Source organism: Eulemur rufifrons, chromosome 30 (assembly GCF_041146395.1).
Source record: "Eulemur rufifrons isolate Redbay chromosome 30, OSU_ERuf_1, whole genome shotgun sequence".
In the NCBI taxonomy this organism is placed as follows: Eukaryota; Metazoa; Chordata; class Mammalia; order Primates; family Lemuridae; genus Eulemur; species Eulemur rufifrons.
The window spans coordinates 11,064,064-11,080,068 of record NC_091012.1 but is presented as its reverse complement, the minus strand read 5'-3'; the positions used below and the strand labels follow the sequence as shown (position 1 = coordinate 11,080,068).

Genomic DNA, 16,005 nt, shown 5'->3' with positions numbered 1-16,005 from the left:
TGATCCATGATGTAGTCTGTAGTCATGACAATGGGTCCTTAATTTTGGCACCTGAATGAGAGCCTGAATATTCAAAATGACCCTACAGGATCTATGGTTCCACTAGGGTTTAATGACCTTCTATTTAAGTCCCCAAATTCAGATAAATGTAATTTTCCATGGATGGCCACCAAAGTTTTGTTGTTGTTTGGAAAAATACAAGTGGATCCTTTGCCTCCCACCATATTGCTGAGTTTAGTCTCCTTATATATTTTTAATTTCTGATCTGTTCTGTTTCAATTTTTTATAATTTTAGAATCAAAGGTTCAGAATAACATGACAGCATTTCAATTTCTCTACATTCTCACCATATGTATGTATGTATGTATGTATTTATATATATATTTATTTATTTAAAAGCTCTCAATGTAATGAATGTGAGTTGATATCTCATTGTGATTTTGCTTTGCATTTCTGTAAAGATTAACAATTTTCAGAATCCTTTCAAATTTTGTTTGTCCATTTGTATTTCTTCTTTGCAGAAATGCCAGATCAATCCATTGTCCATTTTTCAGTCAAGCTATACACTTTTTGTTGTTGAATTTTAGTCATTGTTTATATCTTCATGATGTTAACCCCTATCAAATATGTGATTTGCATCTATTTTTACCCATCTTGTAGGAGGCATTTTTACTCTACTTAGTCTTTTCTTTGTGCAGAAATTTTGAAGTTTGATGAAATCCCATTTTTCTTTTCTTCATTCTTATTGCTTATGCATTTGATATTACACTACTAAAACAGTGCCAGGACCAATATCATGATCTTTCCCTTTTATTTTCTTCTAAGAGTTTTATACATGTATTTCTCTTTTTTTATTTTAGCTTATTATGGGGGTACAAAAGTTTAGGTTATGTATATTGCCCATGCCCCCCAACACCCCCTGAGTCAGAGCTTCAAGCGTGCCATTCCCCAGACAGTGTGCATTGCACTCATTATGTATGTATACACCCATCCCCTCCCCCACCCACATCTGCCCGACACCCAATCAATGTTATTCCTGAATGTGCTCTTAGGTGATGATCAGTGAAACCAATTTGATAGTGAGTACATGTGGTGCTTATTTTTCCATTCTTGGGATACTTTACTTAGGAGAATGGGTTCCAACTCAATTGCCCATCAATACATGAGTGGATTAATAAAATGTGGTATATGTTTACCATGGAGTACTACTCAGCTTAGGAAACAATGGTGATATAGCATGTTGTTTTTATTCCTGAAGATTTGTTTTCAAATCACGAAGTGCAATGTCTCTTTGTTTTTATTTTCTAAAACAATCTGACTATTTATCGTTCTAATACATTTTAGAATTTTTTTTTTTTTTATTTCAGCTTACTATGTGGGTACAAAATTTAGGTTATGTATATTGCCCATCCCCCCACCCCCCCGTCAGAGCTTCAAGCATGTCCATTACCCAGACAGTGTGCATCACACTCATTATTTAGGTATACACCCATCCCCTCCTGCCACCCCCCTCATCTGCCCGACACCCAATTGGTGTTATTCCCAAATGTGCACTTAGGTGATGATCAGGGAAACCAATTTGCTGGTGAGTACATGTGGTGCTTATTTTTCCATTCTTGGGATACTTCACTTAGTAGAATGGGTTCCAACTCCTTTATATATCTCCAGATCAAGTATGATTGGAACGTTATAGACCTTGCATTATATTTGTATATTACTGTGGATACTATTGACATCTGCACTATTTTAAATCATCTGACCATTGAGCATGAATACATTTAAGAGTGTGTTTAATTTTGACATATTTTTGTATTAGCCAGTTTATCTTTTGCTTTTGATTTCTAGGTCCACTTCATTTTTGCCAAAAAATATATGTTGTATGTTTTTAGCCTTCTTCAAGTTGATAAGACTTAAGTGTCCTAACAGCATTTGACGTGTCTGATTGAAACTATTATGTATTGTGCTATCTTTGACTGAAGAGCTCTGCAAATATCTTTCACATCTAACTGGTCTATAATGTTTTTCCCATTATCTGTTTCTTATTGATCGTCTATCAAATTTTTGTATTCATCATTGAAAGTGAGGTCTCGCAGTCTCCTATAATTTGTGTGTTGCTAGGTGTTTCTTGCAACACTTCTGTCCACACTTTTGTTCATATTTGCTTAATATATTTAAAAGTCATGATGTATATAATATATATTTTAAAATATCTATGATAAAATATGTGCATTGCATATATATCTTCTATGTGTATTGTGTGCTATAGATTTCTGCTAAATGACCCATTTTATCATTATATTATAACAGTCTTTGTCTCTTCTGATGGTTTTTGACTTAATGAGTATTTCCTTTAATTATGGCCAAAATATCCTCCTCTAATTATTTACATCCTTTTTTTTTTCAATAACTTTCAACCAGTTTGACTTTTCAGAGCTAAAGGAAGGCTTTCATAGGTGGCATATTGTAGGGCACTGTTTGTTTTTAATCGATAAAGTCATCTTATTTTTCATTAGAGAATTTAAACCACTTATATTTAAAGTAACATCTAAAGGATATGAAGTTACCATTGAAATTTGTTAATTCCTTCTCATGTGCCCTGTAGATACATGGTTCCTCATTGCCTGTCTTATTCTTTTATTTTTGTTTCCTTGATTTTGAAGTGACATGCTTTGATTGCTTTCCCATTTGCTTTTGCATACCTTCTACAGGCATTCTGTTTGTGACCACGTTAGGAAATGGAGACTACCTAAAAAATCTCTATGTTATAACAATATATCTTAAACTCGTAACAGCTTCACTTCAAGTGAATAAAAAACCTATATGTCTTAAAGTGCCACATGTTCTTATTAACGTCACAAATTATACCTTTTATATTGTATATATTAGAACAGCTTTTTGCACATTTATGCCTTCAGTTTTTTTTTAATTCTATAGAATTATTATGAGGGTTTATGAACCATCATGATCATATAGAATTCTATATCTGTTTGTAGATTTATCTTTAACACAGAGCTTTATGTTTTTAAGTGTTTATAATGCTACCCAATATCATTTTATTTTTCATCACAATGGACTTCCTTTACCTTTCTTCTGGCCTATTCCAGTGGTGATGAACACCATTGACTTTTGCTTAACTTGGAAAATCTTTAATTTTTCTCTTGTTTTTGAAAAAATATTTCCCAGAGAAAGCCTTCTTAGTTGGTAGTATTTTTTTTATCACTCTGGAATTTAGAAAATTCTCAGCTGCTTTATTCTCCAAATAATCTTTCTGCCATTTTCCCACTATATTCTTCTTCTAGGAATCTTTCTTTGATATATTGGTCTACCTGATTGTGTCCAAGAGTCCCATACTCCACCTTCAGTTGTCTCCCTTTTAAAATTTTGCTTCCATGACTCAATATTTTTAAATGAAATGTCTTCAACTTCCTGATTCTTCTGCTTCATTCTAATTTTTCTGCTTCTGATTCTTCTGCTCTAGAGAAGCTTCTGTGCTTCTCTAGAGAATTTTTCAACTCAGTTATTTTATTTTTCAGATCCACAATTTGTGTTGGGTTTTTGCTATAGTTTTTATGTCTGCTAATATCTCAGTTTCTTCAGGCATCATTTTGCAGATTTTGTTGTCTGTGTTTTCTTTTGTTTGTAGGGGATGTGTCAGATGATTATTTTTAATGTTTTTCAGATACTGCAAATATCTCCATTTCTTAAGCATTGATTCCTGGAGATTTATGTTTTTTGTTGCTGTGGAACAGGTTTTGTGAATCCTCTGCATTCCCTGAAATCTTGTGATAAGTTCAGTTAATTTTATCTTTGCTTTTACCTATGCATTGTAATTTTGTGTGACAATATTCAACTCTGCTCACTTTAACACAGTATGAGTTACTATTTAAATTGGAATTACCAATTTAGCCATTGCTAAAATAATTCTGTATGTGTTTGTTTGCCTGTATGAGTAAAAATTTTCTAGTGTGTTTCAAACTTACTTGTTTTCTTGGTTTGTGGTCTATAATTCTTTTATCTTGACTAGGTGAGTAGTCATGAAAATTGTAATTTCAGCAGCTCTTTATTGGTGAATGTGTATTATGTTTGTGTGAGAGAAATAATCATGTAAGGAGACTTCAAGATGGCTGACGAGAACCAAGGCTTGTCGGACCTTTCAGGTAGAACAGTTGAGAATTCAACAGATGGGAGTGGAGGATGATTCCTGGTGAGCAGTGGACCATAGAGTCTGAAATAAGTGGATTCCAGGACACTAAGAGCAGGTAATGAGCAGCTGAGAGGAGAGGAGGATAGAAGGTAGGAACTGGCACAAACAAAATCATAGAACTTCTGGAGCCCAGGGAAAAAGTAAGGGATTTTGACCTCCCCCACCCAGGTGCCTCAGGCCTGCAATACGATGCATGTCTCTCATGCCATGCGAATATGCTATGAGCAACAAGAGAGGCAGCATCACTACACCTGGACACCCCACATTCTGCACCTGATGCACTCCCGGCATCCCAGGAAGTAATTTTGGCTTAAGGTTCTCATAGCTGTGTGACCACACTCACCCCATAGCAACTGCCAAAGCACCTTGCACTGAGTGACTAAGCCTGCTTTGGGTAATGGGTAGCACACTTCCAGCAAAAGCTGCACTGGGTGACTGAGCACGCCTTCGGCAATGGGGTGCGAACTACCAGCCGAGCTTGCCTTGGAAAGTGTAGCTGGTGCTGCAACTCAGAGAGGAGGAGGTTGGCCTGGCACTCAAGCTTCCTGAGAGTGTTACAGGAAGACCATGGCCCGTTCTCGCCACCATAGCTGATGCTGGAATTCTCTGTGCTGAGATGGCCAGCTTTCAGTGCCACAGGTGCATTTTCACCTAGCTCCAGCAGTGTGGCCTCAGCTTGTGATCTTCCCATTGACAGGTACTTGGTGCATCTGCCTGCTAATAGCACAGTCAACAGGATGAGAAGCATTGGGGAAGGGTCCCAGTTTCAAAATTAGGCAGTGAATGAAAGGCTGTGTCCATTGGGAGGGTGTGGAGGAGAAAAGGAAAACACTGGTCTATCAATGTTCCCCCTCCAAACCTACCCTCGAGAACTGCCATATTGGATTTTGCTGAACCAAGGAGAATCAATTTGCATAAATACTGGTTACCACGGTAACTATATACATCTGGTGCCTCCGTCTGATGTATGGAATCTGCCCACAACACCACTCACTTTAATAGAGAGTTCAGCTTGGTCCAAAAGTTCCTTGAGCTGCCATGGTTCCCCAAGGGGAAGTGTCCCCCTGGCAGAGTTTCCTGAGGGTAGAGAGAAGACAAAAGAGTTGAATGTGGTCACTTCAGCCCCTTCTGGACCCAGAAGCATGGAATGAACCTTTAACCTATACATACCTGTGAACTGCATTTGTGGAACTGGAGGACAGCATGATCCAACCTAAACTCACCCAGCCTAATTCCCCACCTGCCTCTTCTGTGGTAGTAAATAAATGACTTACATGGAGGTTTCATGGTCCGCACCCACCGCCTGGGGTATTGGAGGGCTTCTCCTGAGGAACTAGAGCTGGTCATAGGATCCCAAAACAATAGTTTACCTTCTTCCTTCCTGCAAACACCATCTACTGACAGGGAGATTAACTCACATGCCTGTTACACATTTACTCAATCATAGAGGGTGTAGTTGATTCTCACTCACAAGCACCAACTAACTCAGAAAATAAACCGTGCATATCATTATCTAAACAAAAGAAAATCCAAAATAAAGAAGCAAAGTCTGCTCCAGATGAGAAGGAACCAGTGAATGGACTCTGGATGTATGAAGAATCAGAGTGAAACATCACCCCCAAATGGGAACACCAGCCCCCTAGCAATGGATACCAACCAAAAACAGAATACAGAAAGGACCTATGAAGTATTTCAAACATCGATAGAAAGGAAACTCCATGAAATTCAAGATAAAATGGAAACCCAACACAAAGAAACCACAAAAACTATGCAAAAACAGAATGAAAAATTTACAAAAGATATTGAATTAAAGAAAAATCAAACAGAGTTTCTGGAAAGGAAAAATTCATTCAATGAACTACAAATCACAGTGGAATGCCTTAAGAACAGGTTACATCAGGCAGAAGAAAGAAACTCAGAGCTTGAAAACAACACCTTTCAATTAAACAAGTCAATCACAGAGATAGAGCAGAGAAATAAGAGGAATGAGCAAAGCCTACAAGATACATTGGATCATGTAAAGAGGCCTAAGATAAGAATCTTAGTGACTCCTGAGGGTGAAGGAGAAAATAAACAAGGGTTGTATAATTTTTGGGGTAAAATTAAGGAAAATTTTCATGTCCCTGCTACAACTCTACATATCCAGGTTCAAGAAGCTCACAGGACCCTTGGGAGATTCATCAAGAGACAAAAATATCACAACACATTGTCATCAGACTGGCCAAAATAAACATGAAAGAGATACTCCTAGGAGCCATAACGTGAAAGGAGCAGGTAACGTACAAAGGAAACCCTGTTAGACTAACTGCAGACCTCTCAACTGGGACCTATAAGTCAAAAGGGATTGGGGCCCTATTGGGACTTCTCAAACAGAATAATACCCAGACTAGATGTTTGTGTTTTCCAAAATTAAGTTTCACTTGAGGTGAAAATAAAGTCTTTCTCAGACATGCGAACACTGAGGGAATTCATCAAGACAAGACCTTCCCTGCAGGGAGTACTCAGAACTTCGTTATTCATAGATTAGCATGATAAACACTTAACAACATGAAATCACCCAAGAGCTAAGGTAGAAGTCCAGTGGCTTAAGAGATAAAACAAACCAACAACATTCAACTCAACAAGATGAACAGAAATCCACCACATTAATCAAATATTTCAATAAATGTGAATGGTTTTAACTACCTAGTGAAGAGACATACGCTGGCTGAATACATAAATATACACAGGCAAGTATCTGCTATCTTCAGGAAACACATTTAACCCACAAGGACTCATCGAGATTGAAGGTCAAACGACAACATTGTATGCTAATTGAAACCCAAAGAAAGCTGGAGTAACAGTTCTCATATCAGATAACTTCGACTTCAAATCAACAAAAGTAATGAAAGAGAAAGATAGCTATTATATAATGATAAATGGAACAATTCTCCAAGAAGGTATAATAATCTAAAATATTTATTATGCACCAAATACAGGAGCACACAGATTCATACCGCTAAAACTGCTTGACCTAAACAAAATCATAGATAATACAACCATAATGCCAGGGACTTCAACACCCTGCTGACAGAACTATACAGCTCCTCCAAGCAGAAAATAAACAAAAAGACAAGGGACTTAAATAAAACTCCAGAATATATGGGCCTACTAGACAGTTACAGAACATTCTATCCAAAAACACCAAAAAATACTTTTGGCTCATCAGCTCAGAGGACATTCTCTAAGATTGATCATGTCCTAAGCCATAAAAAATGTCCCCCAAAATTAAAAAAAAAAGAAATTATACCATGCATTTTCTCAGACCACACTAGAATAAAATTAGAAATCAACAACAGAAGCACTCATCTCTACATAAAGTCATAAAGACTAAACAACCTACTGCTGAATGATTGGCAGATCAAGGAGGAAATTAAGATGCAAATGAAAACATTCTCTCAACTAAATGATATGGGACATAAGTTATCGAAATCTTTGAAAACAGCTAAAGCACCCTGAGAAGAAAATTCATAGTCATAAATCCCTACATCCAAAAGACAGAAAGGTAACAAATCGACAATGTAATGAATCAACTGAAAGAACTGAAAAAAGATGAGCAAACCAATCCCAAACTCAGCAGAAGAAAGAACATAGCCAAGATCACAATAGAACTAAATGAAATTGATAATCAAGGAACTATACAGAAGATTAATGAAGCAGAAAGTTGGTTTTTGAATAGATAAACAAAATTGACCTGCCTTTTATGAGGTTAACCAGAAACAGAAAAGATAGGACTCTAATAAGCTCAATTTGGAATGAAAAAGGAGAAATTACAACTGATTCCACAGAAATACAAAATATCATCTTTGAATATTCTAAAAATCTCTATACACATAAACATGAAAACGTGGAGAAAATGGACAAGTTCTTAGAAAAACGAGTCTCCCTAGGCTCATTCATGATGATATACAATTCTTGAACAGACCAATATCAGGACTGGTATTGAAGTAGTAATAAATAACTTTCCTTAAGAATAAAGTCATAAACCACATTGATTCACTCCTGAATTCTACCATATGTAAAAATAAGTACTGGAGCCTATCCTGCAGAAATTATTGTACAACATTGAAAAGGAAGAAATCCTCCTCAACATATTTTACAAAGCCAACATTGCCTTGATACCAAAGCCAGAAAAGGACAGAACAAAAAGAAAAATACAGAGAAATATTCCTTATGAATATGGATAAAAAATTCTCAATAAATTCCTAGAAAATGGAATTCAGCTGGTCTTCAAAGAAATAACCCATTATGATCAAGCGGGCTTCTTTCTAGAGATGCAGACATGGTTGAACATATGCAAATCTATTAATCTAATTACATATATGAAAGGGAAATAAAAGATTCTGACAAGAAACTACTGGAGTTGATAAATCAGTTCAGGAAAGTCTCAGGTTACAAAATAAGTGTACACAAATCAGTAGCCTTCACACGAGCCAACAGCTGTGAAACTGAGAACCAAATCAAAGACTCATACCTTTCATAATAGCAACAAAGTAAATGAAATACTTAGGAATATATCTAACTAAGGAGGTGAAGGACTTCTACAGGGAGAATTACAAAACACTGAGGAAGGAAATAGAAGAGGATACAAACATATGGAAAAGCATACCATCCTCATAGACAGGCAGAATCAACATGACTAAAATGTCTATACTACTAAAAATAATCTATAGATTCAATACAATCCCTGTTAAAATATTAACTTGATTGTTTACCAATTGAGAAAAAGTAATTCTATGCTTCATATGGAACAAGAGAAGACCCTGTATAACAAAACCAACCTTAAGGAAAATGAACAAATTGGGAGGCATCCATTTACCAGACTTTAAGCTATAGTGCAAGGGTATAGTAACGAAAACAGCATGGTACTGTCACAAGAACAGGACATAGACCAATCGAAGAGATCTGACAACCCAGACGTAAAACCATCCTCATATAGCCATGTGATAGCAGACAAGAACATACACTGGGGAAAGGAATCCCTTTGCAATAAATGATCCAGTGAAAATTAGGTAGCCACATGTAGAAGACTAAAACAGGATCCGAACCTCTCATCTGTCACAAAAAACAACTCACAATGGATAAAAGACTTAAACCTATGTCGTGAAACCATAAGAATCCTAGAAGAAAATGTTGAAAATACTCTTACAGACTTCAGCCTAGGCAAAGAGTTTATGATTAAGATCCCAAAAACTATCACAGAAACAACAAAAATAAGTAAATGGGACCTGATCAGACTTGAAAGCTTCTGCACAGCCAATAAAAGTATAACTAGAGCAAATAGACAAGCTAGAGAATGGGAGAAAATATTTGCATGCTATATAACCAATAAATTGCTAATAACTAGAATTTATATATAACATAGGAAAATCAATAAGAAAAACAATAAAGCAACCCCATTAAAGGTGAAAAGGACATGAACAGAAAGTTTTTTAAAGAAGATGTACTAATGGGCAAGAAACATATGAAAAAAATGTGCACATCTCTAATCATCAGAGAAGTGCAAATGAAAACCACAGTGAGATATCACTTTACTCCAGTGAGAATGGCTTTTATCAATTAGTTCAAAACAAGTGTAGGTGTGGATGTAGAGAGATAGGAACACTTATATATACTACTGGTGGGACTACAAACTGGCATAATCTTTATGAAAAGTTATATGAAAACACATCAAAGTACTAAATGTAGAACTACCATGTGATCTGGCAATCCCACTACTTGGTATCTACCCAATGAAAAAATGTCATGCTCTAATAAAGACATCTGCACTTGAATGTTTATAACATAACAATTTACAATTGCAAAGATGTTGAAACAACTTTGGTAATTATAAATACATGCATATAAATATATGTATAAATACATATAAATATGTGATGTTTGTATACCATAGAGTAGTACTAAGCCTCAAAAATCAGTGGTTAAATAACATACCTTGTATTATCCTGGATTGTATTGGAGCCCATTCTTTGAAGTAAAGTATCACAAGAATGCAAAAATGTGCACCACACATGCTCACTATCAAATTGTTATCAATTGATCCACACATATGTGACCAAATGGAAGTAAAAATCAGCAGGTATTGTACCATTGGAAGGGTGTGTAGGGGTTGGGAAAATTCACACCTAATGAGTGTGGTGCACACAATGTGTGTGGATGCACACACTTGTAGGTTTGATCACTTGGTGCAAAAGCAATATATATAATCTGAATGATTTACTGCCATAATACTTTGAAATTAAAAAAAAAGAAACAGTTTTATAATATGTAGGATAGTTTTGAAGAGCCTCATAACTGTGTATCTCTTTTAGATATTATTTTTATTTTAATTATTGTAAAATCACAAAAATTACAATCTTGATTACTTTTAATTATTCACATCAGTCATGTTAACTATATTTACATCATTATGCAATATATGTCTAGAATGTATGTATTTCCTAAAACTAAAATTCAGTACACATGAGAAAACTACCCATTTTCCCCGTTGCCTAACTGCTGACAAACACCATCATGTTTTCTGTTTCTAGGAGTGGAACTGGTTTAGAAATATTGTACAAGTATAATCATAAAATATCTGTCTTATTCTGCTTGACATTTCCTTAAGCATGATGTCTTCAAGCTTTATCTCTACTGTGGATATTATTAGATTATTAGTTTTTTTAAAGCTGAGAAATAATCCATTATTTCTAAATTTCAAATTGTATGTATCCTTTCATTTTGTAAGGGCAGTTTGGGTTTCTTTCATCTACTGGCCTTTGTGAATAATGATGAAATAAATGTGAGTGTGAAGATACCTTTTTATTTTACAATATATGCAGGAATTTATATTTGTGTTTCTTTCTGATTCATTGGTCCAGTTTTCTGTCTTTCTGCCAGTAGAAAACTTCATTGACTACTGTAGCTTTTTTAATCTTTTAAAACGGGGAAGTGTGGTCCCAATAGCATTGTTTCTCTTTTTGATGATTGTTCAGATCTTTGTGGTCTCTTGAGATTCCATATTATTTCTGGGTTTGCTGTTTCTATTTTTGAAAAAAATTAAATGGAGAATTTGAAAGGAATTGCATTGAATCTGTAGACTGCTACCGATGTCTTCAGAGCATTAAGTCTTCCCTTGAACAAGAACGTGTTCAAAAGTGTGTTATTTTCATATATTTGTGAATTTTTCTGTGTTTCTTCTGGGATTTATTCACAGTTTCATTCCATTCTGGTCAGAAATTAAAGTGTGTAAAATTTCAGTTTTCTAAAATTGGTTAAGACTTGTTTTGTGGCCAAATAGGTAGTTTTTTAGGAAGAATGTTTTATGAGCTATCAAGAAGATTGTATGTTCTATTAGTATTATGTAGAGTATTTTCTATATATCTATTAGATCTAATTGCTCTATGGTGTTTTCAAATCTTCTGTTTTCTTATTATTAATTTGACTTGCTTTATTATTATGGGAAGTGGAATATCAAAGTATCCTATTATTTTGCTGTCCCTTTCTTGCCTCAGTTCTATTTTTTTTATATATATTTGCGAACCTTGATGTGAGATAAAGATAGATATATATATGTATTACTATCATGGGTTCTCAGTGAATGACATCTTTTTATATTAAATGTCCTTGTTTGTCTCTTGTGACAGTTTTTGCTTAAAGTGTATTTTATAAACTATAACATTTTTCACTTCAAATGTAATGTGCCTAATATAACTTTGAACTCCACTGCTCTTATATCCTTAAGGTTTTCATGGTATATCTTGTTATATCCTGCCAGTTTTAGTCTATTGTTTTTACAAGCTATGAAGTACAGTCTCTTTAGAGAGAATATAGTTGGATTTTGTAATCCATTTGTTTAACTGTGTCTTCTGACTGGAAATAGTAGTACATAAATATTTACATAACTTTCTCAAAGGGAAGGACTTATAATTTCCCTAATATTAATTGTTTTATATAACTTGTGTCACTATTTTTTGTTTCTTTCCTCTCCTTTTCTCCTGCGTTGTGTGCCACTGATATTTAGGGACATATTTTGTTTCTTTGTCCACCTTCCTTTGTGTATCTCTATAAACACTTTCCTGATGTTCACTGTGAGAATTACCTAAAATCCTTTGAAGTTGCAACATACGTTGAACTGAGAACTACTTAACTTCAGTTGCATACAAAAATTCTTAATCTTTACACCTGCCCCCAACCTTATGATATTGATGTCAATAATTATGTCTTTTTACATTGTATATCAATAAACATATGGCAATGCTTTTTTTTTATTTTGTCTTTTAAATTTTATAGCATAATTAAATGTTTTTGTACCGTCATTATAGTACTGCAGAATTTTATTTTTGTTATGTGCATATGTTTCCCAGAGAGTTATATAGTTGTCATAGAAGACAGAAACCAGCTTATGGAAAGGCCATAAAAAAACAAATGTATGGACATATGTGCCAATGGTTTCATTCTCTTTTGAAAGGGAGTCCAGGAGATGGGATTTTACTACTAATGTGATTCCTCTATATCAGCGCAGAGGAAGGGCTTTGGTAGGTAAATGTAACAAACTTTCCTTCCAGTTTCATTTGGTTCTTGGTATCATTCTCATCTGGGGTGCTATAAACTATTAGCAGTTATGAATTCTCAAATAAGTCATGTTTGTAAGTATACTTTCAAGGTCATACGTCTGTGATGGAAGTAAGACCATGGTATTCTATTGTGATTTCTTGCTAATGTGCTTGGTATAGTTTTATATATTCAAATTGTGAAGTATATTCACCTGAGTCCAGTTAGTGAGATACTTTGTTATTTTCATTTCTTTCAGAACTGTCTTCCCATTGCACCCGAGACCTGGTGCCAGAGCAGGGCATAAAAGACTCATTCCAGAAATCAATAATGAGACTATATGGAATCTGTGGCCTTAAAAATGTACACTTAAGAGAAGACTGGGAGTGTGTGGGTGACACTAAGAGGCAGAAAGTATATTATGATGGTCTTACTCAATGTTTGTCAACTACCCATAGGACAATCTGCAAACATAATAAATGTATAAAAGTCTTTACCAAATCTTCAAACCTAAATACACATAAAAAAAGACATACAGGAGAGGGAAGTTTTAAACATAATAAATGTGGAAAAACTTTTAACCACAGCTCAAAACTTTCTGGACATAGGAAAATTCATACAGGAGAGAAACCCTACAAGTGTGAAGAATGTGGAAAAGCCTTTAACTGGCACTCAAAACTTACTACACATAAGAGAATTCATAGTGGAGAGAAACCATACAAATGTGAAGAATGTGGCAAAGCATTTACCCAGTGCTCAAACCTTAATGTACATAAAAATGTTCATACAGGAGAGAAATTGTACAAATGTGAAGAATGTGGCAAAGCCTTTACCCGGTACTCAAGTCTTACTGAACATAAAAGAATTCATACAGGAGAGAAACCATACAAATGTGAAGAATGTGGCAAAGCATTTACCCAGTGCTCAAACCTTAAGGTACATAAAAAAATTCATACCAGAGAGAAATTGTACAAATGTGAAGAATGTGGCAAAGCCTTTAGACGGTGCACAGACCTCACTCTACATAAAAGAATTCATACAGGAGAGAAACCATACAAATGTGAAGAATGTGGCAAAGCCTTTAGCCGGTACTCACATCTTACTGAACATAAAGGAATTCATACAGGAGAGAAACCATACAAATGTGAAGAATGTGGCAAAGCCTTTAGCTGGTGCTTAAGACTTACTGAACATAAAAGAATTCATACAGGAGAGAAACCATACAAATGTGAAGAATGTGGTAAAGCCTTTAGCCGGTGCACAGAACTCACTCAACATAAAAGAATTCATACAGGAGAGAAACCCTACAAGTGTGAAGAATGTGGCAAAGCCTTTACCCAGTGCTCAAACCTTAAGGTACATAAACAAATTCATACCAGAGAGAAATCGTACAAATGTGAAGAATGTGGCAAAGCCTTTAGATGGTGCACAGACCTCACTCAAAAGAATTCATAGTGGAGAGAAACCATACAAATGTGAAGAACATGGCAAAGCCTTTACCCAGTGCTCACATCTTAAGGTACATTAAAAAAAAAGTGATGCTGGAGATAAATCCTACAGATGTGAAGAATGTGGCAAAACCTTTACCCAGGACACATACCTTACTCTGCATAAAAGAATTCATACTGGAGAGAAACCCTACAAATGTGAAGAATGTGGCAAAGTCTTTACCCAGTGCTCACACCTTAATCTACATAAAGGAATTCATACCAGAGAAAAATTCTACAAATGTGAAAAATGTGGCAAAGTCTTTAATAACTGCTCACATCTTACTCAACATCAAAGAAATCATACTAGATAAAAGTGAGATAAATGTAATGACTATGGAAGTGCTTTCCCAATGCATTAGCCTTAAATGCACAACAGTACTTATGCTGAAAGTAAACATTAATAATGTAGAGCACTGAACATACCTTTATTCTATCACAGATCTTATTGGACATGAGAGAACTTACACTGAAAAGAAACCCTCCAATGTTTTCTCAAGCACTGCTCAACATCAGAAAATTTTTAATAGATAGAAACCTTACAAATTTAATGAATGTGAAAAAAGATTTATGCAAAAGGTATGCCTTAGAGAACAACAGAGAATTGATACTTAAAACTACTTTGCAGACGTAATAACTTTCAGAACATATTTAATCAAAAATCAAGTCTAAATAGATATCAGAGGATTCACAGTACAATGCACTAAGGCACTAATGCATTCAACCATTTCTTTAAACCAGGTTGCTGACTATACAGAATAATCCAGTTAAAATAGTTAGACAATTTATTGTATGTCAGTTTTAAAAAAGAGAGAGATTTTCTGAGAGTTATAATTATGTGTAAAATATACTTTCTGGTCAGGGTGGGGTGAAAATGTAACAAAGTATAATTTTTTGCATTTTTTGATAAGCAAATATTGATGTGATTCAACTTTCAAAGCAGTAGGTGCTATGCTTTCATTCCTAGTGTGCATGTGAATGTGTGTGGTTAATGGTAGCTACATCACAGTTATTAGAAGTCTTTCTCTATTAAGTAGGCATCATTCATGTACTTTTCCATGGAAAATTGAAAACACTGAAATGTAACATGTATGAAACGGAGAGGTGCTTTGTGGTTGACTTTTAACAAACAGTATTTCAAGTGATGTGTAATGTAGGTATACAGACTAATATTCTTGTCATTATAATCAGAATGAAACAATTACAATATTAGAAATAAATTGTTTTACTAATAGCAAATTAGGATGATGAAATAGAGTGAATTTTGAAATATTTTTAGATTACATGTAAACTTAATTTGTTTTATTAAACTGAAAAAGGTTTTTAATGTGTCAAACATGTTGTAGATTGAATGAAGTGTTATTTTGCCAGTAACATTAACCTATCCGATGTTATTCAAAGTTGGAGATAATGGATTGTAAAAATGTATAATTGGGTTACCCACTAAAATGGCATCATTTGTGATCCCTTTTATCAGTGACTTTAAATTTCTAATACTTTGACGAATAATGTTACCAAAAGTTTTATTTTTTATTAATTTTGCAATTACATTGTTACTGTAATGCTTATAATAAAGAGTGTCCATTTAATGAAAAGCCATCCATTTCTGAACACTGAATGACAACTTCTTCCATTTTATCCTACATTTTTCTTTCAGCATGCAACTGCTCTAGCCAGTGAAGCACAAATAAACACATTTTTTATTTACATGGAATCAAACATACAAATACATCATGGTAAGAT

At 34.7% G+C, this 16,005-nt stretch overlaps 1 protein-coding gene across 1 annotated transcript in view; it reads left to right on the top strand.

Moving 5' to 3' along the window:
- LOC138378418 (zinc finger protein 678-like) overlaps positions 1-14,576 on the top strand; it is a 28,164-nt gene extending 13,588 nt beyond the window's left edge. The window contains 2 exon segments of the mRNA XM_069463761.1: positions 13,363-14,214; positions 14,216-14,576. Coding sequence (XP_069319862.1) covers positions 13,363-14,214; positions 14,216-14,576 — 1,213 coding nt within the window.
- The last annotated feature ends 1,429 nt before the right edge of the window (positions 14,577-16,005 follow it).